At 41.9% G+C, this 23,327-nt stretch overlaps 1 protein-coding gene across 4 annotated transcripts in view; it reads right to left on the bottom strand.

Moving 5' to 3' along the window:
• Positions 1-1,515: 1,515 nt before the first annotated feature.
• plekhh3 (pleckstrin homology, MyTH4 and FERM domain containing H3) overlaps positions 1,516-23,327 on the bottom strand; it is a 76,462-nt gene continuing 54,650 nt past the window's right edge. For all 4 annotated transcript variants that reach the window (XM_078529525.1, XM_078529527.1, XM_078529526.1 and 1 more), the window contains 5 exons: positions 20,973-21,109; positions 15,905-16,025; positions 12,607-13,062; positions 6,363-6,554; positions 1,516-2,927 (listed from right to left, as the gene is read on the bottom strand). In XM_078529525.1, the coding sequence (XP_078385651.1) occupies positions 2,751-2,927; positions 6,363-6,554; positions 12,607-13,062; positions 15,905-16,025; positions 20,973-21,109 (1,083 nt within the window). In that variant the 3' untranslated portion in view covers positions 1,516-2,750. The remainder of the gene's footprint in view (positions 2,928-6,362; positions 6,555-12,606; positions 13,063-15,904; positions 16,026-20,972; positions 21,110-23,327) is intronic.

Below are 23,327 nucleotides of genomic sequence, written 5' to 3'. Positions count from 1 at the left end.
TACAGTGCTGGTGTGAGCAACACACTGCACAAGCATGGAGTCAGCCTTAAATGTACATAGTGAGCTGTTCAACCTCTGCTAAAATAAAGGCAAAATACTGCGGATGCTGGAAGGCTGTCAGACCTGCTGTGTTTTTCCAGCGTTTTTATTCAACCTCTGTCTAATGTTTTTATTCAACTGTCTGTCTAATGTACACGGGTTGTGAAACTTGAGTCAGTGTTCAAATAAGCCCAAAAGCACCTGCATAGACGGTTCAGTTAAGAATAAAAATCTTTTTTTTCTTCATAGGCTTTTTTTTCTAAATTTTAGTAGGATTTTAATTGTGTCAGCTAAGTATGTTTATTTTTGATCCTGCTTTCCCACTCTGATTTAGACTGGATATACAATTCATACTAATGAACATTTTGACTTATTTAAATTTTTTCAGTTTGCCAAGGGCAGTGGGTATCTGTTCTGGAGAGAGCTGAGGCAAGGTGAACTGATTGTATCTGCATTTCTCCATTCAAAGGAAGCAAACATAATCAGCTCAGCCCCAATGTTTGAACACTTGTCTTGGGGAACATCAGTAAAACATGATATGATATTTGCAAAGGGCTCCAGGAACCTAGATTTCAAACTCTCTGGATGTTATTGGCATGTGTTTTGATTTGGGTTACAGTTTGCTCAGTCTCCAGGCGGTCACAAAATATTGTCTGCATCAGTGATACCTTCAACAGACACTCATATGATTGAAGCTCTGTTTCAGTTGTGCTTAGCTTGTGCTTTGTGTATTGAGCATGTGGGAATATTTTGGAAGGAGGAGCTTGTACATAATGGTGTAGTGTACTATTAAGCTACTCAATGTGACACATGCTAATAAACATTTTCTATTGAACAATAATAGTTTTTGTATCCCTCGCTTGGTTTTGAGAAGTCTCACCCCTCCTACCCAGCCCACATCATTGTTTCATTTCAAAGTGTAATATCACATGATGCTTCCCTAATTATTTAAATAATAACAAAAATCAAACACTAGTCTACTGATCGTTAACATTTAATGGCAATAGGTTGTCAGAATGGGAATGGACAGTTAGGATGTAAGGAATTCATGATTGCTTTGTCCCTAGAATCCAGCATTCTGTCACTATTTTCTCCTGCCTGTTTTCTTTTTATTTGGAGATGGAACAATTATGCTCATTTCTGACAGATTATATACCACATTATACCTGAAGGAGGAAGTGGATAAATAATTGTTGTGTCGGGTTGAGGGTTCTGGGATAAAGATCTGTGTAATTCATTCAGAGGAAGTTTATAATGTCTTAATACATCTTGAGAACTCAATGTAGGCATAACCAACAGTCGCTGTGTCACAGTGATGCCCACAAACAGCAGTGAGATAAATGACCAGGACGCAGGGAACTTCCTGCTTGAAGCACTGGAACAAGATCTTGCAATCTAGCTTGTATGCTGAGCCGGGCTTGAAGATTAACTATAGATAAATATTTGTAAATAAACCAGAAGATCTAATGAAACTCATTTTCTAAATAACTAAACTAAGTTTTAATTCTGATAAAGTTTTTACATATTGCACAAATTCATCTGTACAGTATAGTGCAGTAAATGTACATTGAAGAAAGGAAACATGCAGTATACAGTTAAATAAAAATGCTTTTCCATTGCATAGTGAGTTTAAGACAATATGGAAGGGTAGTCCCTGTGTAACACCAAAGCTGCCAGCAGCTTTAAACAATGTGTCTGATAATTATAAATGGTGCTGTTTCAGAGAAGCTTCAGGCTTATGGAAGTTAATTTACCTCCTGATTCCAGAGGATTTGGTACACGCTGTTCCCTGTAGGCTTTTTAAAACTCTGCCTATATCGAATAATAAAGCTGCACAGTAGCCAAATGGTTCCAGACTGGTTAGCCCATGTCCTGTCGCCAACAGTCCTCGAATCCTTTACCTAATGTTCAACAGGGTTGCAACATTTTTGAAAGAAAAGCTGTAACTGCACAGAGTTATGATAGTGAAGTTGGGAAGAGTAGTGTTTTTAAAAGCAAAAAAGACAATTAATTTTCAATGTTTTATGATTTCTGGTTGGACACTATTGTCATCAGACATTGACATTTTCACCTCAATCTTGCATCTGTGATGAATCAGAAGTACTATCTGAATTTTAAGTGCTTTAATCTCCTCTTGGTTTCCTCTTGCTATCCATCATCTTGTTCATAATCAGTGCCAAAGAAATTAAGTTGTTGCAATCCCCATTAATCATCTGACTAGGGTTTGTAGCATTTACAGCTTCTTTTGAGATACCAAGTGGTTTGTTAATCTAAGGATTGATGTACTAGGGGACCATTTCACTGGAATACCTTCCCATTTGTAATGCTTTATTCAAAATGGCATTGAACTTTCATTTGTTCTCTTCCAGTCCCAGGCTTTCAGGCCTTTGCCCGAGAAGAGCACTGGATTTGTTCACTCCTCTTACTACCTTCACGACAGTCTGACAAGGCAAGACTACAGCAGGAACTTTTGATTCTGATGCCTCATCAACTTCCTGACTTAAAGAAGCCGTTTGCTCGTGATTTATAGTATGTTAAATGTTTAAGTGAAGCTGCAGCAATTAGTGTTTAGTAAAAGGCCTAAATGGGACCAACTCCCTGCTGCAGGATGAGGCTCGCTACCTATGTATGGTGTGCTGAAGTCTAATGATACAGTAGTAACAAGAAAAGTGAATGTTTCACCAGCAGCTCTCCTACTGTGCTCTGCTGTGTCAGATGCTCCACAAGGTTAAAGTTTCCTCTGTGCTGGAATCCCTGTACAGGATACGGTGGTGACTGTTGGCCAGGCTACCTGTTGTGATGGGTCTAGTTCGATGATCACCAGCTCGGGCTCGTGTTCTGACATGACTGGCGCTGTAAATTTTCATTAGCTGAGCAATCTCTTGAACCTAAGGATTAAAAAAAAGTTAATTTTAAAAGGCATTCAAAAAACCATTTCTTCACATCAGCCAGCCATATATTTCAGGGAAACCCGTGGTTTATGAAAATAAGACATCATGCAACTTACAGATGTCATTATTAAATAGGAAAAAGATCATCCACTTTTAGATCTCTTGGCAACATTTACAAATCCCTTGCTGAAACCTCTGCCAATGCAGACTGGTAACCAAGCTCTTACAGTTACATGAGCAAAGTAACATGCTCTTATGATCCTGCCTATTATTTGGGAATGCCACACCAGGCCAAAAAAGAAATTAGAGACTTCAACACAATTGGTTGAGGAGACTAATTCAAGTTTAGAAGAGGGAAGGTGAACAGGAAATTCAGATTTAATTACCACACAGGATGATGATTATGTGGATTGAACTGAACAGGGAGTTAGTAGGAGCAGATAGTGTCAGCCAATTCAACAGAGAGTGACAAAATAGCGCTTCAGGGACTCAGTATAGTTAGGGATTTTTGAATGTGTGACTGCCAATATCTAACCCATCATCATCTTTGTATTCCTGTGCACCTCCAAGTATTAGATTTTACATTTTACAGAGACTTTCTGATACTAAGCGCTTTAGTTATCTTTTACTATTTAACAACTTGTTTCATGAACTGTGGGATTATGCCAGGTCATATTCGATCAGTGAAAATATTCAGGGGAAAGCAATCACAAAAGGAAGATGCAATGGAATAGTGGTTTAAATAAGTCCCTCTGTGACATTTGCGATTATGGAAAATTCAGAGCAGACAGCAATGTACATTCTTGACAGATACACCCATCATTACCATGAGGATATATATTCCTGGTCCCTTATACAATCCCTGCCAGTGGATTTAAGACAGGTGGGAAGCAAGTTTATCCCCTTCATTAAGTTAATGAATACAAATTGGTATTTTATCAAATATTACGGATCGTAGGTAGAACCAGTCTGGAAAGTTCAAGGCAAATATTCAGATCACAGGGGTTTTATGTTCAAGGAGAGGGCATTAGGAGTTGGGGACTAACACAAGCTGAAGTTATTTTATGGCCTGTGAAACCACTGTTTCATATTGAGGCATCTCGTTGATTTTGCATATCGATTAAAGTTGCACTTTACTGGCACCCCGTGTATGCACCACTGCGATGGTGGTTCATTTCCTAGTTACAATTTAGAGACAAAACCTTGCACAACAACCACTGTATTTATATAGCAGCTTTAATGCAATTAAACGATCATCCCTAGGCACAATTTAAAGATGGAGCAGGAGTTGGGTGAGGTGGTGTTAAAGTAGAGCTAGATGTCAGAATACACGTGGAAACCTGATGATGTTTTTGGATGATGTTGCTGAGGAGCAATATGTAGATGAGAAACAGGAGAAAGCAAAGGATAGATCTTTGGGTTACTAGAGGTAACAGGAGCCATAAGAGAAGCCACTGCAGATGATTCTCTATGATTAGACAGGCAAGAATGAAACCAGACAAGTGCTATCTCATCAAGCTGGACAACAATATAGGTGCATTGGCAAGGATGGTGTGGTCAACTGTGTCAAAGGCTGCAGAGAGACGAATGAGATGGGATAGTCTACCTTAGTCACAGATTTCTGACTCAAGATTCATTTTGGTACTCTGGGAGGAGTGGAAACCTGATTAGAGGGATTCAAACATGAAGTTCCAGGAAAGATAGACAGGATTTAGGAAGTGGCTACACATTCAAAGGCTTAAGAGAGGAGAGGGAGTTTCGAGATGGGGCAGTAGTTTGCAGGGACTGAGGGGGTTGTGCTTTTTGAGGAGAATGATAACATCAGCAGATTTGAAAGAACATTAATATCTGTTGCCTCAGGGACCAGGTTTGGCTGTTGGCAGTTTAGGAGAAATGGGGTTGAGGGAGCAGGAGGTTGATCTCATCGTCAGATGAACTTCAAGAAGCAGTGAGGAGAGATAGGAGAGACCCTATAGAAAGACACAAGTTCAATGCTAGGGCAGGGGGAGAACGTTAGAAGAAATTTGGCATAGGGGACTGGGTATGGGAGGGAAGTGAAAGGCAGCTGACCATATGGTCCCAAACACTGAGGATGATTTGAAACCCCTATAACATGACAGATAGGCTAACAGAATGGGCAGACAAGTGGCGACAGAGTTTAATATGGAGAGCCACTATATAAATAGTCGTTGCTGCAAGGTTTTGTCTCTAATTGTAACTAGGAAATGAACCACCATCGCAGTGGTGCATGCATGGGGTGCCAGTAAAGTGCAACTTTAATCAATATGCAAAATCAACGAGGTGCCTCAGTACGAAGCAGTGGTTTCACAGGCCATAAAACAAAATAATTTCTGTTTGTGTTAGTCCCCAACTCCTAATGCCACCTCTCCTTAAACACAAAACCCCTCTGCGATCTGAATATTTGCTTTGAACTTTCCAGTCTGACTGCTTCTTAAGAATGTGGGGTGATGCATTTTGGCAGAAAGGATATGGAAAGGCAAAATGGCACAGTTCTAAAGAGGGGGGAGCTTTTGCATTGATCTTTGAAGGTGGCAGGACATATTGAGAAAGCAGTTAGCAAAACATATGAAATCTTGGGCTTCATAAATAGAGGTATTGAGCACAAGAGAGGAAATTATGCTAAATCTTTATAAAGCTTTGGTTAGGCCCCAACTGGAGTACTGCACTCAGTTCTAGTCACCACACTTTAGGAAGGATATGAGGGCTGTGAGGGCAGAGAGAGATTCACCAGAATGATTCCTGGGATGGGGGATTTTAGGATGGAAAAGCTGGGGTTGTTCTCCTGTTGGGGGTGGGGGGGTGATTTGATAGGAGTGTACAATATTAGGACAGGTTTGGATAAGGTAATCAAAGAAAAACTGTTCCCATTGGTTGACAATACAAGGTCTAGAAGACACAGATGTAACGATTTCAAAAGTTGATTGGATGGGCACTTAAAGAAAATAAACTTATAGGACATTGGGGATAGACTGGGAGAATGGGACTGACAGGATTGTTCTGTAGGGAGCCAGCATGGAGTTGATGGGCCAAATGGCACCCTCCTGTGCCATAAATAACTCTTCAACTCTTAATGACGATGAAATTCATGAGCTCCTTGCACTTTCTTTAAGGTGAGGGTGGAGGAGACAAGGCGGGATGATGTTCAGTGAGCAGTTTTGACAGGTGCAAGCAGGACCTGATGGTGTTTTATATAATCTACCCAGATCTGGAAGAATGGCTAAACCAATTATCTGCCATATCTGTTTAAGACCTCATCAGTTGGACTTGAAGGAGCGAGGAGGGTGGCGGCAGCAGAGGAATGGCCAGGGTGACGGTCCACAGTAAAATTATTACTCTATGACATCAAAGGTGGAGCTGAGGTTGTGACTGAGCAGATCAGTAGCTGCTGAAATACCATGTACCATGCCATACCTTGCAGGACTCAAACAGCAAGTCCTTTTTACTCAGGGTAATTTTGAAGGTGTTCCTGTCTGTTGCCTCAAACGATGAAATCTGCTGGTAATCGAAACTCTCCACAGACTCTGCATCCCCTTGTTTGTAGAGAGCAACACCTTTCGCTCCTACTGCCAGCCACAGTGTCTGAGCCATGTTCACTGCCGAATTCTGTAATGCATCAGAGGCCAGGCTTTATCCATTCTTAAAACACTGTCATTTGCCCTGGTTTCACTTTAATTCAGGTATTTGTGTGAATAAATATTTATTTTGGACTATAAATATTATATTAATATCAGACCCATTAACATTTCACAAGCCACCAATCTAGCTCATACTTCATGACCACAATTTTTCAGATGATGGGGTTTCCCATCTCACCACCCAGAGAGTTCAGTGGGGAACGCATCCCCTGTCACTGGCTGCCCCACATTTAATACTCCAAGGAGCGTTGACTGGCTGGAGGTAGGACTTCTGCCCCTCACTCGGCAGGAAGTCCCACCTCAGAGAGCTGCCAACCAATCTGATTGGCTGGCAACTCTGAAGTCCCTGTAGAGCCAGAAGCACTGGCGGCTACTGCTGGGACTACAACCAGAGTGCGAGCCGCAGCGTGCAGGAGCAGGTTGAGTTGGGGAGGCTCAGGGCATGGAGGGCCCAAGAAGTTGGGGAGGGAGCAGTCACGGGTGCAGACCTTGTGGAGGGGCGCCCGATGTTCAAAGGAGGCTGTTGATGGAGGCCCCCCCCGCCCAACCCTAGGCCTGAGCAGGGTGACTTTCCAGGCTTCTCTGCTCCTGTACTCCTCCCGTCTGCCTCAAAATTGAGGCTGAGCAGGAATTGGCTCCCAAGTGGTCATTAATTATCCACTTACAGGCTTCAATTGCGGCAAGGGCAAGTGGGCTGGCCTCGGCCTCGCCTGTCCCACTGTAAAATTGCAGACAGGGTGGGAAGGCAGTCTGGGAAATTTTACAGGCCCCCACGATCTTACAGAGTTTCCTTTGATTCTTTGGGCGTATTTTTGCAATTTTGGATTTTGTAAATTGTGTAATAATTTTTTAACATTATCATCTTGTATTTGCTATATACATACTAAAACATTCTAATGCACTTCACAGGACCGTAATCAGACTAAATTTGACAGCATCAAAGATGGAGACATTAAGGCAGATGATCAAATGCTTGGTCACAAAGATAGGATTTCAGGAGGGTCTTAAAGGAGGAGAGATGGCGAGATTTATGGAGGAAATTCTAAAGTATAGGACCTGGACAGCTGAAGGTATGGCCATCTATGTGATGGTGAAATTACATAACAGGGGAATATTGCAGGAACTTGGTTCTCAGAGGTGTGTCGGATTGGGGAAGGCTACAGAAAGAGAGCATCAAGGCCATGGAGAGATTTGAAGGTGAAGATGAAAATCTTAAACTTGAGGCTTTTTTAACCAGGAACCAATGTAGATCAGTGAGCATATAAGTGATGGGTGAACCGGGCCTGGTCTGATTTAGGGTGTGGCCAGCAGAGATTTGGATGAGCTCAAGTTTACAGAGACTGTAAGGTATGAGCCAGCCAGGAAAAGACTGGAATAGTCTAGTCTGGAGGTAACAAAAGCATGAACGAGGGTTTCAGCAGCAGATGGGCTGAGGCAGGTATGGGGACAGGCATTCGGCTATTTAACCACAAGGGACATCAGTCAAGCCTGATCCTGATGGCATAGATTCATACAGGTCTACAGCACAGAAAAAGGCCCTTTGGCCCGTCGAGTCTGCGCCGGTCAAGCAAATACCTAACTATTCTAATCCCATTTCCCAGTACTAGGCCCATAGCCTTGTATGCCATGGCATCGCAAGTGCACATCCAATACTTCTTAAATGTTATGAGGGTTTCTGCCTCTACCACCCTTTCAGGCAGCGAGTTCCAGATTCCCACGACCTTCTGGGTGAAAAAATGCTTCCTCACATCCCCTCTAAACTTCCTGTCCCTTACCTTAAATCTATGCCCCCTGATTACTGATCCCTCCACCAAGTGGAAAAGTTCCTTCCTGTCTACCCTATCTATGCCCCTCAAAATTTTATACACCTCAATCAAGTCCCCCCTCAATCTCCTCCGTTCCAGGGAAAATAACCCCATCCAATCTCTCCTCTTAACTAAAACTCTCCAGCCCAGGCAACATCCTGGTAAATCTCCTCTGCACTTTCTCTGGTGCAATCACATCCTTCCTATAATGCGGATTCTAGAACTGCATGCAATAGTCTAGCTGTGACCTAACCAGCGTTTTATACAGTTCCAGCAAACCTCCCTGCTCTTATATTCTATGCCTCGGCTAATAAAGGCAAGTATCCCGTATGCCTTCTTAACCACCTTATCTACCTGCCCCGCTACCTTAAGGGACCAGTCGACATGCACACCAAGGTCCCTCTGATCCTCAGTACTTCCCAGGGTCCTACCATTCATCGTGTATTCCTGTGCCTTGTTTGTCCTGCCCAAGTGCATCACCTCACACTTATTTGGATTAAATTCCATTTGCCACTGATCAGCCCGTCTATATTCTCCTGTAATCTAAGGCTATTCTCCTCACTATTTACCACCCCACCAATTTTCATGTCATCCGCGAACTTACTGATCAACCTTCCTACATTCAAGTCTAAATCGTTTATATATACCACCAACAGCAAGGGACCCAACACCGATCCCTGTGGAACCCCACTGGACACAGGCATCCAGTCACAAAAACACCCCTCGACCATCACCTCTGCTTCCTGCCACTCAGCCAATTCTGGATCCAGTTTGCCAAATTGCCTTGGATCCCATGGGCTCTTACCTTCGTTATCAGTCTCCCATGCGGGACCTTATCAAAAGCCTTGCTGAAGTCCAAGTAGACTATGTCAAATGCATTGCCTTCATCTACACACCTCTTCGAAAAATTTAATCAAATTGGTCAGACATGACCTCCCCATAACAAAACCATGCTGACTGTCCTTGATTAATCCCTGCCTCTCCAAGTGTAGATTAATTCTGTCCCTCAGAATTGCTTCCCATAGTTTCCCCACCACTGAGGTTAGACTGACTGGCCTGTAGTTCCCTGGTTTATCACCTCCTCCCTTCTTGAATAACGGTACCACATTGGCTGTCCTCCAGTCCTCTGGAACATCTCCTGTGGCCAGAGAGGTATTGAAAATTATTGCCAGCGCCCCTGCTATCTCATCCCTTGCCTCACTCAACAGCCGGGGATACATGTCATCCGGGCCTGGAGATTTATCTACTTTTAAGCCTGCCAGACCACTTAGAACCTCCTCCCTTTCTATGCTAATTTCTTCAATTATATCACAGTTCTTCTGTCTGATTTCCACACTCACGTCGTCCTTCTCACTTGTGAACACCGACACAAAGTACTCATTTAGAACCCTACCTACGTCTTCTGGCTCCACACACAAATTACCACTACAGTCCTTAATAGGCCCTACTCTTTCCTGAGCATTCAGGGACAGAAACTCTGGCTGCTTTCTCCTTCTCAGACCAGAGACACGGGGGACTGTGTACTCCCATTGGCAGAGTCTAGTTCAGGTCAACATTAGAATCTTGAACCTTCTGAGATTCAGACATGAGGAAGCATTGCATAGTCTGCTACTGGGAACTTAGAATATTTAACTATAAGGAAAGCTTACTTATTGTCAACCTTTAGAAAGAGTTGATAAATTGGAAGACAACTATGTCTTAAGGTGATTTTCATTGCAATACATTGATCTTAGTCATGATAAAGAATTCTCACTAATTATGTTGTCTGCTTTATTTACATCTTTCTAGCATTTGAATTTTAACATGCAAGACTGACCACATCACCAATGGATTTCCTAGGCTGAGTTACTGACTAGAATTAATAACACAGGGTACAGGATCATGACTGGGACGAGTTACTAAGCCTAGCAGTATTACTTGGTTTTATACCAATAAAAATAGACAGTAAATACTGGTGAGATCCAGCTTCCCCATACAATTATATGCTAGACTTCAGTTTTTGTAAACCAATGAGTCTATAAAATGGGACAAAGTTTCTAAACACTTGGAAAAACATAAATTAATAAAGGCTAGTTAAGTATAGATTTCTAAAAACAGATTCCACTTGACCAACCTCATAGTATTTGAAGTAACAACAAAGAAGCATTATTTATATGAATTTTTAAACACATTTTATATTACTGAGATTTCTGCAAAGATAATATGGCATTTTGATTTATGGCCACAGGGTAGAAAGCAAAATGCTGGGGTAAAAGGAAGTTTATTGAAAGAAAGATTGTGGTAATTGGTGTTCCACAGCGGTCTCAGTTGGATCTGCTCCTATTTTTGCATGAATGATTTGGACTTGGCAAAATTACAACGGATTGTACCTTAAAGGGTGCGGGTCATGAGTCAGAGCAGAATTAAACTGGGTTGGGTAATGCAAGTTTTATTTATTCACAGGTAGCGGGTATCGCTGACAAAGGCAGCATTTATTGCCCAAGTCTAAATTGCTCTTTAGAACATGGTCAGCGCCCACCTTGAATACAACTGGCTTGGTAGGTCATTTCAGATGGCAATTAAGAATTAACCAGATTGTTGTGGGTTTGGGGTCATTTATATTAGGCCAAGCCTGATCGGGACAGCAGATTTCTTTCCCCAGTGCCATTGGTGAACCAGATGGCTTTTATGACAATCCAATAGTTTCATAGTTACCATTACAGAGACTAAGTTACCATTACAGAGACTAGTTTTTTATTCCAGATTTAATTAATAATTGAATTTAAATTCCCCATATTCCATGCTGGGATTTAAACCCATGTCTCCAGATGAACCATCCTAATATCTGGATTACTAGTCAACCATTATGTTACCATATCATATCAAAATGTACAGGAAGTGACTGGGCGGGGTATTAAACACAATAAGGAGTGAGGGGGAAAGTGGAATATGACTGGGTGGGATATAAGAGGGGGATGGAGTGAGAGCAGAAGGGGCATGCGGGGGTACAGGGAGTGAGGGGGTTAGCAGGTGGGATATGTACAAAAAAATCCTGAACAGACCTGTGGCCTCATTTTGTGCTCAAATACTGTGGTTATAAGAACTGTAGTTCCTGCACTGATGATGTCAACATTTCACTAATTTGAGCAAATACACTGAAATCAACATAATGGGAAAGAGGAGAATTAATCAGAATCTTAATTTTTGATACTTTGAAGGGAGGCTGGATGCTTTAATAATATTCTTTTATGAACATGATATTTACAACTATGGTCGCTCTGATGTTTGTTTATAGATTGGCTGAATGTGTTATTAGGGTAGAGTGTGTAAAGATTGGACCAAACATGTAAATGAATGTTTAACTGATGCAGAGATTTTGTAGCTCAGAGCAGCTTTGCATTCACTTCAGAGCGCATTAACCATAAATCAGCTCTGACCCAGCAGCTTCATCTCCCACTCTGAGGGTAGGCTGGGGTTAAAGCTAGTTACATCAGTATGTAAGCATCAGTTATATCACTGTATGAGCTGTGAACATTAACCATTTCAATCACTTCTGTTTGCTTACACAGCTAGATTTTAAACCTGTTTAAATAAATCACTGGAATGTGTACTTCCTTGTAAATCTGAGGGGCTCAGTTTAAAGCGTGAGGCAAGAGTGCCAGAGACATATTGAGAGACTTAAATTATCTGTGGCTTGAAACTGGATCATCCAATCGGCTTAATTCAGCCAAGTCAAACAGCAACATCAGAACTTGATCTCCCCGTGATCTAATTGGGTTAAAAAGATCAATGCCTGAGGGATGAAGGAAGCTTTGTCTGAGATCAGGAGATGGTGCTCATGGGAGCAAACTCATACAAGCACATCTCCTGCTCACTCCTTCAGACTGTCCTGATATTCATTCTCCGAGTTCCCCTCGTCGCTGAAGTGTGTGTCCTGGCTGAAAGCAGAATTGCAACATGTGAGAAATTCTGTGTGAAAAATTTTTATGTTGCAGCTGTGGAATGTCTCTATGCCTCCTCATATATCTTTTGCTTGCCTGCTATCTGCAAATAAACAGAATTACCAGAAAAAAAAACTGAGATTATGCTCGATAAAGGAAAGATCAGCTGGATAGTGGCTGTAAGCTGCAGGGGCAGATATACTCTCTCCTGTACATTATGTTATTAGTGCAGGGTACACTGGATACAGCAATTCTGATGCAAAGACAAATGAAATAAATTATCCAATGCACTTACCATAAAAGCACCTACTTCAAACAGTGTGGCTCCAAATCCAGACCATTCCCTCACTATACTGAAATATGTTGCCATAGCCTCCAGTTGGGTCATTCCCTGAAGTTGTTTCCACTGTTCAATGATCATGGCCATTGAAGCTGCTGCCTCCTCTTTCAGCCGTACTTTTAATAGCTGTTCCTCCTCGAGTTTCTGTTTATGGATTGTGCTGCCCCAGATGCTGTTCGTCAGCGCTTCTGGCAGGAAGTGACTCCGACCCTTATTATTTGTGGAAAGTAATACCTTTACAGACTGCTGAACCCGAGCCCGGAGAACATGAACAGAAAACAACTCCTGGAATCTAGGTAGTGGCACATGTGTGGCAAAGTCCCGGATTGTAAACTGCAGTCTCAGGGCAGCCAGGGTCTGCAGGGTTTCTTCTGATGCAGGAAAATAGCCTTTGGTTACCATCTCATGGACCTAGATCACAAACAAAGCAAATTTCTTGCATATAATGTACTGCTGCTTTATGCAAGATTCAAAAATAGGACCATGTGACCAATAACACATTATTGTCTCTTGTATAATGCTAACAGACGTTCATAGTATTAGAAATGGTCTAGAACCCGAAGCACAGTTGTTACATTGCTAATGAGAGCTGTAACTTTATGGGAACTTATGTACAAGCGTTCTGTGCAAATTAAAGTCATTGGAGCTACTTATAAATCGTTCAGGTGAGTTATATTCAGCAAATTACTTGTACATTTCGGGCTAATAGAGGGGAGTGAAAATGGATCTTGTGTCACATTACCCAAAGGTGAATTAGAAAATGTACTAATGCTGAGGGGGGAGGCTAATGGAGAGGGGAGGTGCTGGGGTTCAATACTGAGGTATCTAGCACAGCTCCATAATTCAATATCAAAACAATAATTTGAAATTTTAATTATGAAACTGAAGAAAACTCATGTTTTAAGTATTCTGATTTTGTCTCAGCTTGACTCATAAGGCAAGCAAGTCAGAGATTTGGTAAGAGCAAATCATGTTTAGGTAACAGAGGGCTGATGTGGTGTGCATGGACTTCCAACAGGCATTTGATAAGTGCCACTTAAGTTTGTCAGCAAAGTTGAATCCCATGAAATAAAAGGGACACTAATTGCATGGATACAAAATTGGGTGTGTGACAGGAAAGAGAGTGTAGTGGTGTACGATTGTTTATCATACTGGAAAAAGGTTTATAGTGGGGTTCGCCAAGGGTTCCTGCTTTTCTTGATCTATATTAATGACCTAGACATTGGTGTACAGGACACAATTTCAAAATCTGCAGGTGGAACAAAACGTGCAAGTATTGTGAAATGTGATGATACCTGATAAACTTCAAAAGGAGATACATTGGTGGAATGGGTGGACAAGTGACAGATGAAATTTAATGAAGATAAGTGTGAGGTGGTTCATTCTGGTAGAAAGAACAGGAGAGGCAATATAAAATAAAGGGCACAATTCTAAAGGAGGTGAAAGAGCAGAGGGACCTGGGTGTGTATGTGCATAAGACATTGAAGGTGGCAGGACAGGTTGACAGAGCGATTAATAAAGCATACGGGATCCTGGGCTTTATAAATAGGGGCAGAGCACAAAAGCAAGAAAGTTATGATACACCTGTATGAAACAACTGTTCGGTCTCAACTTGAATAGTGTGTCTAGATCTGGGCACTACATTTTGAGAAGGATGTGAAGGCATTAGAGGGAATGCAGAAAAGATTCTTGAGAATGGTTCCAGCGATGAGAAACTTCACTTATGTGGATAGATTGGAGAAGCTGAGGCTGTTTTCTTTGGAGAAGAGAAGATTAAGACGAGTTATGATAGTGGTGTTCAAAATCATGAGGGGTCTGGAGAGAGTAGATAGGGAGGAACTTCTCTTGAGACCAGAGGACACTAATTTAAGGTGATTGGCATAGGAAGCAACAGCGATTTGAGGAAAACTTTTTAACGCAGTGAGGAATTAGGATCTGGAATGCCCTGCCTGAGAGTGTGGTGGAGGCAGAGTCAATCGTGGCTTTCAAAAGGGAATGGATGATTAATTGAAGAAAAAAAATTTCAGGGCTATTGTCAAAAGGCTGGCGAGTGGAACTAGGCGATAAAAAAAAACCAGAAAATGTTAGAAATACTCAACAGATCAGGCAGCATTTATAAAGAGAAACAGAGTTAACACTTCAGGTAGATGATGTCTCTCATCAGAACTAATGATATTGCTTGATCTGCTGATATTTTCAGCATTTTCTGTATTTATTTCAGATTTCCAGCACCTGCAGTATTTTGCTTTTGTATTTGCATGAGGTGAGTTCCACTTGTAGAGAGCTGACAAACACAACAGGCTGAATGGCTGCCTCCTGTTTTGGAATCATTTTATGATATGAAATTATAAACAATTATTATTTACAGCAAAGTAAACAGTTAATTGAAAACAATTTTGATCTTTTATATTTATCTTCAAGATTAGTTTAAAATCATTTGGAAAAAGTGCTTATTTGGACAATTCAACATACGTACTGAGAAATAACAAAAAATAGAAATGGTGTAATCACTTCCTTTCTCTAACAGTGCTAAGCTTTTTCCCTTGAAATAAAAATTAAACATCTGGTATATCTTAAATCAGAAAGTTTGTCTGAAAAAAGCTTACGGAATTTACTTGCATTAAATAAAAAGAATAAAATCAAAAAACAAAAAAAAAAATCAAAACGGGTGGGGAGGACATTGGATCCCCAGGTCGATGATTATTCAGGGTGGAAATCATTGAGGCTGTGGGGAGTCAGCTGAGCAAGTGAACAGATTTGCTGGGATGTTGGCAGGTGAAAAACCACTTGTTGCCATGCAGGAGACACATTCACAGCCTAGCTCGACCTCTCCCTATAGTGTCCTTCAGAGTGTGACCCACCAGATTCATTCTCAATTATCATGTAAGGTGATGTTACTGTCTGAAGACCTTTATACCAGCCACACATAGTGTTTTATATTCATACTTTATACATCAGTAAACCCTCTCCTCCTGTCAGCTACCTCAATTATCTCTCTTATTTAACACCATTTAACACTCATAAAAGTTTCTGTAATGTGATGTAAAGCTGCATAGTGAATCATAGTTGCTATGTACATGGTCTGATGGAAACAGGATATGCTGCTCCAGTTAGATACAGAACCAACTGGCATGTTTATAACAGATGTGGAGAAAAGATCGAGAATTGTGGATTGTCAAGTTACTGCCATGGCTAACCAAATGGTGAGGTAGCTCCAACGGGCTGAATGGCCTTCCTGTTCCTATATTTTTACCTGCTCGAACAGGAGAGTGAATTCCAAGTTGTTCTTTGGAACATTGTCTGAATCCAGGAAACAGTGTAGTTTGAAACAAAGCTTCCATTGGTTTTCTGGCTCATCCATGCTTGCAGCAAGACTGGAAAAAGGAAGCAAAAACTATAAGTTCGAACAAATGGGCCACCCCAAACCTTCTCCTTGGTGCAGCAGCACAGCCTAGTAACTGAATATAGAAACCTTCAAAAAGGGCCTTTTGCTGCTACAGTGAACAGAAGAATCAATTTTAAAAAGCTTGGAGTTTCTCCTGATGACTCTTGGTAAATGGAGCAGGTGTTTATTTTCATCGTCGCCACCTGACAATGTAGTGGTTAACAGAGAAACTTGCTTGGCCTGAGTCAGCTGTGTCGGTGTGGCACTGGGTCATGTATAGGCCCAGACTGGGTGAGGGCGGCAAGTTTCTTTCCCAAATGGACATTAGTCAATTAGTGCTTTTACAGCTGGCCTTCAGCAGCACCCGACCCCCACTTCACCCGACGCTGGGTTCCTCGATCAGACAATGAGATAGCCCCAGGTGCCCGCAAACAAACCGACAGTGTTTGCTTTTTGGGCTTCCTGTGTGGCAATTTCCCCCACCGACACTGGTGGGATACCAGCGGTAGTGGAGTGAGGCCCTTAAGCAGACATTAAAGGTTGACCACAAGCTTTCGCACCCCGGACTTAATCGGGACAGAGGCAGGAAAGCAGTGGGGTCCCCACCTGGCACCCTCCTGTCCAATTAAATGCCCCCCTGCCTCCAAACTCACCTCAGGGAGGGCATTAAATTCCACCCAATGATAGTATTCGTGAGATGTCTGGCATGCTATTCTCTCCCTCTACTGTAAATACCGACACAAAGTCATTGTCCACCAAAAACCTTATTTCTATTGACAATATCACCGTTCATATTTCCAAGGGGCCCACATTGCTCCTGACCACCCTCCTCTTCTTAATAAAACTGTAAAAATTTTCTATGTAGGCTTTGATATTCCGTGCTGGTTTCTTTTTAAACTCCCTTTTTATAACTCTACCTATTTGTCACCCTTTGCTGTTTTATATATCTCCCAGTCTCCAGGATCTGTGCTACTTTTGCTGTCTCATTCATGGCTGTTTTGTTTGGCAAGTAGAGCTCTTGTTCCTAGGGGTATAAACCGGTTGTGTACCATGTAAAATTCTTTTTGAACACCTCCCACTGATCTGTTGTTTTACTCATTAACAGACTTGCCCAGTTTACTCTAGATAATCTCTGTCTCACTGCATTGATGCCAGCCTTAACTGAATCTAGAATCTTTGTAGTTTCAAATTTCTACCCATCAAATACTACGTTGAACTCAATCACACTATGATCATTAGTGAATATATGTTCACAAACAGTTAATTAGGTCTCATTACTAAATCTAATATGGCGTGCCCCCTTTTTGATTCTAGAATACAATATTGCAAAAAGTCATACTGGATGTACTCATAAATTTAACTACCTCTCTAATATGCTGGTCTGCTTATCCCAATCTATAGAAAAGTTAAAGTCCCCAAGTGTATACACAACTCCGACTACAGTCTTAAATCCTTTTCTGTTGCTTTATTCTACCTAAAAAATCTCCACCACTCTGCTAACCTCTCATCATTGAGGTGATTTCATTCTTAATCACTAAGGCTACCACTCCCCCTCTACCACTTGCCAAAATTTCCTGTAGACCTAAAGCTAATGCTGAAGGAGCACTGCAGTTTTGCAAATTATAGAGTCATAAAATCATTTACGGTACAGAGTGCAACTTCACAAAGTGAGCAATTGGGAGTATGGTGAGTGAGGGGAAGATGGTGCTCCTTTCTTTTGTTGCCTCCAGTATTTGGTTCTTACCTCAGTACAAGGGAGGAAACTGACTGGTGAGTAACTGGTAAGTTATTCACCTTAATCTACTTATAATAAATAGTTTGTAAAGATAAGGTATGGCAGGGCAGCTCGGCAGAGTGGAACGTGCCTCCTGTGGTATGTGGGAAGTCATGGACCCACCATATGTCCTAGACAAATGCATCTGCAGGAAGTGTCACCATCTGTAAAAGCTTGAGCTCTGGGTTTCGGAATTCGAGCAGCGGCTGGAGTCACAGCGGTGCACCTACGGGGCAAAGAGCTATGTGGGTAGCACATTTAGGGAGGTGATCATACCGCAGGTTAGTAGCGTACTGGCAAAGAGGTAATGGGTGACCGCTAGGCAGTCTAAAAGAACCAGGCAGGCAGCGCAGGAGTCCCCTGAGTCAATCGCACTTGCTAACTGATTTTTCAATTTTGGATACTGGTGAGGGCGATGATTCCTCAGGGGAGTGCAGCAAGAACCAAGTCCATGGCACCACGAGTGACTCAGTTGTGACTCAGTTGCACAGGAGGTGAGAAAGAAGAGTGGAAGATCAATAGTGATAGGGGATTAATTCATTGGGGGACCAAACAGGCATATATCTGCGGCCGTAGACATGACTCCAGGATGGTGTGTTACTTCCCTGGTGTCAGGGTCAAGGATGTCAGAGCAGCTGCAGGACATTTTTCTGAGGGAGGGTGAACAGCCAGAGGTCATGGTCCGCATTGGTACCAACAACATAAGTAGGAAGAAGGATGAGGTCCTGAAAGCAGATTTAAGGGAGTTAGGAAAGAAACTAAAAAGCAGGACCTCAAAGGCAGTGATCTCTGGATTACTCCCAATGCCATGTGCTAGTGAGCACAGGTATAGGAGGATTGAGTGACTGAATACATCGCTGGAGAATTGATGGAGGAGGGAGGGCATCAAATTCCTGAGGCACTGGGATCAGGGGAGGTGAGACAGGTGGGACCTGTACAAGATGGATGGGTTACACCTTAGCAGGACCAAGGCTAACGTCCTTGCAGGGAGATTTGCTAATGTTGTTGGGTAGGGTTTAAACTAAATTGGAGGGGGATGGGAACCTGAGACAGAACTCAGATTGGAGGGAAGCAAAGCTGGTGACAGGAAGTAGTAAAATAATCAGCAAATTTAGAAGGCAGACAAGGCAAAGGCAAGCTTCAAATAGGATCAGAATGCGGAATAATATTAAAAAGACAAAGTTAAGGGCACTCTATCTGAAAGCACGCAGCATTCACAACAAGGTAGATGATTTGAAGGTGCAAATAGAGGTCAATGGGTATGATTTAATTGCCATTTCAGAGACATGGTTTCAGGGTGATCAAGACTGGGAATTGAATATTCAAGGACATTCGTCCTTTAGGAAGGATAAGCAAAACCAAAAAAGGAGGTGGGGTAGTGCTGTTAATAATAGACAAAATCAGTACATTAGTGAGAGAGGACCTTAGATCATGGATCAAGGTGTAAAATCAGTTTGAATGGAGCTAAGAAACAGCAAGGGCAGCAAACATTGGTGGGACTTGTTTCTAGGCCACCAAGCCGTAGTGGTAATGTTGGGCACAATATAAATCAAGAAATTAGAGCTGCATGTAACATGGGTAATACAATAATAATGGGTGACTTCAATTTACATATAAATTGGGTAAACCTAATTAGCACTAATGCTGTGAAGGATGAATTCCTGGAGTGTGCAAGAGATGGGTTTCTGGTGCAATATGTTGAAGAACCAGCTAAGGATCAGGCTATTTTAGATTTAGTATTATGTAATGAGAATATAAAATGAATAAGTGTTAAGTTATCCACTTGGGTAGAAAAAACAGAAAGGCAGAGTATTTCTTAAACAGTGAGAGGTTAAGAAGTTTTGATGTCCAAAGGGACCTGGAAGTCCTTGTTCATGAATCACTAAATGCTAGCATGTAGGTGCAGAAAGGAAGGTGAATGGTATGTCGGCCTCCATCGCAACAGAATTTGAATACAGGAGTAAAGTGTCTTGCTGCAATTATATAGAGCCTTGGTGAAACTGCATCTGGAGTATTGTGTACAGTTTTAGTCTCCTTATCAAAGGAAGGATGTACTTGCCATAGAGGGAGTGGAATGGAGGTTCTCCAGACTAAACCCTGGGATGGCAGGATTGTCTAATGAGGAGAGATGGAAGAAACAGGGCCTGTATTCCCTGAAGTTTAGAAGAATGAGAGATGATCTCATTGAAATTTACAGAATTCTTACAGGGCATGACAGGGTAGATGTGAATAGGATGTTTCCCCTGGCTGGTGAGTCTAGAACCAGAGAACACAATCTCAGAATAAGGGCAGGCCATTTAACACTGAGATGAGGAGGAATTTCTTCACTGAGAGCGGTGAATCTTGGGAATTCTCTACCCCAGAGGGCTGTGGAAGCTAAATCATTTAGTATGTTCAAGACAGAAATCGACAGATTTCTGGATACTAACTGTATCAAGGGATATGGGGATAGTGGGGAAAAATGGTGGAGAGCTAGATGGTTACCATGGTCTGTTTGAATGGGAGCAGGCTCAACTTCCAAATGGCCTACTCCTGCTCCTATGTCCCTAGGAGGCTGCCATTCAGCCCATCGAGTCTATGCCAGCTCTTCGTGGAACAATCCAGTCGGTCCAAATCCCCCGTTCTATCCCGGTAGCCCTGCAAGTTTATTTCCTTCAAACGCCCATCAAATTTCTTTTTGAAATAGTTGTTCGTCTCAGCCTTTACCACCCTTGTGGACTGCAAGTTCCAGTTCATTACAATTCACTGCATAAAAACATTCTTCCTCACAATCTCCATGCCTCTTACCCAAAGCCTTATATCTGTTTCCTAGTCCTTATACCGTAAGCTAATGTTGTCTTTTGATCCAACCGAAATAGATTATCTGGTCAATTATCTGATTGTGTTTTGTGGGATCTTGCTGTGTGCATGTTGGCTCTTACAACAGCGACCATGCTTAGAAAGTATTTCACTGAAGGGTTTTGGGATTCCCTGAGGATGTGAACAGAGCTCGACAGGAATCTGTAAATTTGCCCATTTTTTTTTTCTTTGCTTAACTTGTACCTGATGTTACCGAATATCAGATAATTAAAATATCTAGTTCTGGCCCTTTTCGAAAACAGTTTGCTGTGATTATTAATTTCTAAGCAATATCAAATTTAGAAATCTTTTTTGGATATTTACTTTTCAAACCTGGTTATAATATCCGCTACAATTGTGTTATTCGTCACGAGTTGCTGTTCAGTCATGTTCCGTTCAAAGAGAGCAAATTGATTGCGACTTTGCTCTAAGCCAAGCTTCACCAGCAGACTGTTCACAACCTGTAGAGGAGTAAATGGAAGAAGTGAGCTCAGATTGGTCACAGTGGCATTTGGATGGTAGAGTGTGTGGTGCCTTAGTATGTGTCAATCATACCTGATCACATAACACTGCTATTGCTTTGGTGGGAATGTAAGTCTACAGTGTTGCAGTTGGAAGCAATGAAAAATTAAAAAGGGCACTACTTCCCACTGAGCTGGGATACATATTGTGCCTGTTGTGCACTGAATCAGGCTAACCATGAGGCACCACTTTGGAGTCCCAGTGTATACAGAATTAACTATTCTTGGCCAGGCCAGGCCTCACTGCCTTTGGTTAACAGAAGGGAAAATGAGACAGGGTTCCTGCTCTAAATCACTGAAAACATAGAAACATAGAAAAATTTAAGGCACACGAGGAGACCATTAGGACCAATCCAGTTTGATCCCAACTTTCAGCTCTTGGTCTGTAGCCCTGTAGGTTATGGAACCTCAAGAGCACATATAAGTATTTTTGTTTAAATGCGATAAGTCTTTCTATCTCTACCACCCTTTAAGGCCGTGAGTTCCTGACACCTACCACTCTCTTGGTGAAAAAATTTCTCAACTTCTCTCTAGTCTTTCCACCAATTACTCTAAATCTATACCCCCTGATTATTAACCTCACTGCCAAAGGAAATAAGTCCTTTGTATCCACTCTATCTCGGCCCCTCAATTTTATACACCTGAATTAAATCTCCCCTTAGCCTCCTCTGTTCCAAAGAAAGCTCCAGTCTATCCAATCTTGCCTTTGCTAAAATCCTCTATTCCTGGTAACATCCTTGTAAATCCCCACTGTGCCCTCTCCAGGTACGATCACATTGTTCTTGTAATGCGCTGACCAGAACTATACTCAGTGCTGTACTCTAGCTGTGTTCTAAGTAGTATTTTATACAGTTCTAGTATAACCTCCTAACTCTAATACTCTAAGCCTCAGCTGATAAAGGAAAGTATGTGCCTCCCTGACCACCTTATCTAGCTCCACTGTTACCTTCAGGGATCTGTGGACATGTACTCCAAGGATCCTCTGTATCTCTGCACTTTTTTGAATCCCACCATTTATTGTGTATTCCTGGTATGTCCTCATCAAATGCATTACCTCACACTTCTCTGGATTGAATTACTTTTGCCACTTTTCTGCCCACCTGACCAGTCCATTGATATCTTCCTTACTATCAACCACATGGCCAATTTTCATATTATCTGTAAACATCTTAATCATGACCCCTACATGTAATTCTGAATCATTAATATAATGCTATGGACAGCAAGAGACCCGTTACTGAACTTGTGGAACCCCACTGGAAAGAAACTTCTAGTCCCAAGGATATCCGTCTACCATCACCCTTTGCTTTGGGATCTGACTTCTGCTTGCTTGCTATTTCAATGAACCACCTTGCTCTCAAACTCACATTTCTGTCTTCAGCTTGCTGCAACGTTCCAGTGAAGCTCAACACAACATGAGGAAACAGCACCTCATCTTCCAATTAGGCACTTTATGGTTTTCTGGACTCAACACGGAGTTCAACAATTTTAGACGATGAACTCTGCCCCCCATTTTGATTTTGTTCTTTTGCCATGTGCTGGTCACATTCTTGTTTTCATGATTTTGCTTTCAGACAGAGCTGTTCATTATTCTACCATTTACACTCATCAGGACAAATGCTTTGGCTCTTTACTAAAATCATTACCACTCCCTTTGCCTTTTGTTCCATGACTTCTTTGTCATTTAATCTCCCCCACCCTCTACCCTATCATAGACCTTCCCTTTTGTTCTTCCTCCCCTTCCCCCTCCTTTCAACCCATATAACCCATCACCTTCCTTCAATAATGAAGAAGTGTCATATTCAACTTGAAAAGTTAACTCCATTTCTCTCTCTCTCTCCACAGATACTGCCAGATCTGAGTATTTCGAGCACTTTGTTTTTATTTCAGATTTCCAGCTTTTATTATATTGAATCCAACTTGCCAATTTCCCTTGGATCCCAGGAGCTTTTAGATATGAACATTTTTTAAATTCATTTACAGGATGTGGGCTTCACTGGCTGGGCCAGCATTTATTGCCCATATCTAGTAGCCCTCGAGAAGGTGGTGGTGAACTGCCTTCTTGAACTGCTGCAACCCATGTGGTATAGGTACACCCACAGTGCTGTTATGAAGGGAATTTCAGGACAGTGAAGGAACAGCGACATAACTCCAATTC

This window comes from Cetorhinus maximus, chromosome 25 (assembly GCF_964194155.1).
Source record: "Cetorhinus maximus chromosome 25, sCetMax3.hap1.1, whole genome shotgun sequence".
NCBI lineage: Eukaryota > Metazoa > Chordata > Chondrichthyes > Lamniformes > Cetorhinidae > Cetorhinus > Cetorhinus maximus.
This window is presented reverse-complemented; position numbering and strand designations above follow the sequence as displayed.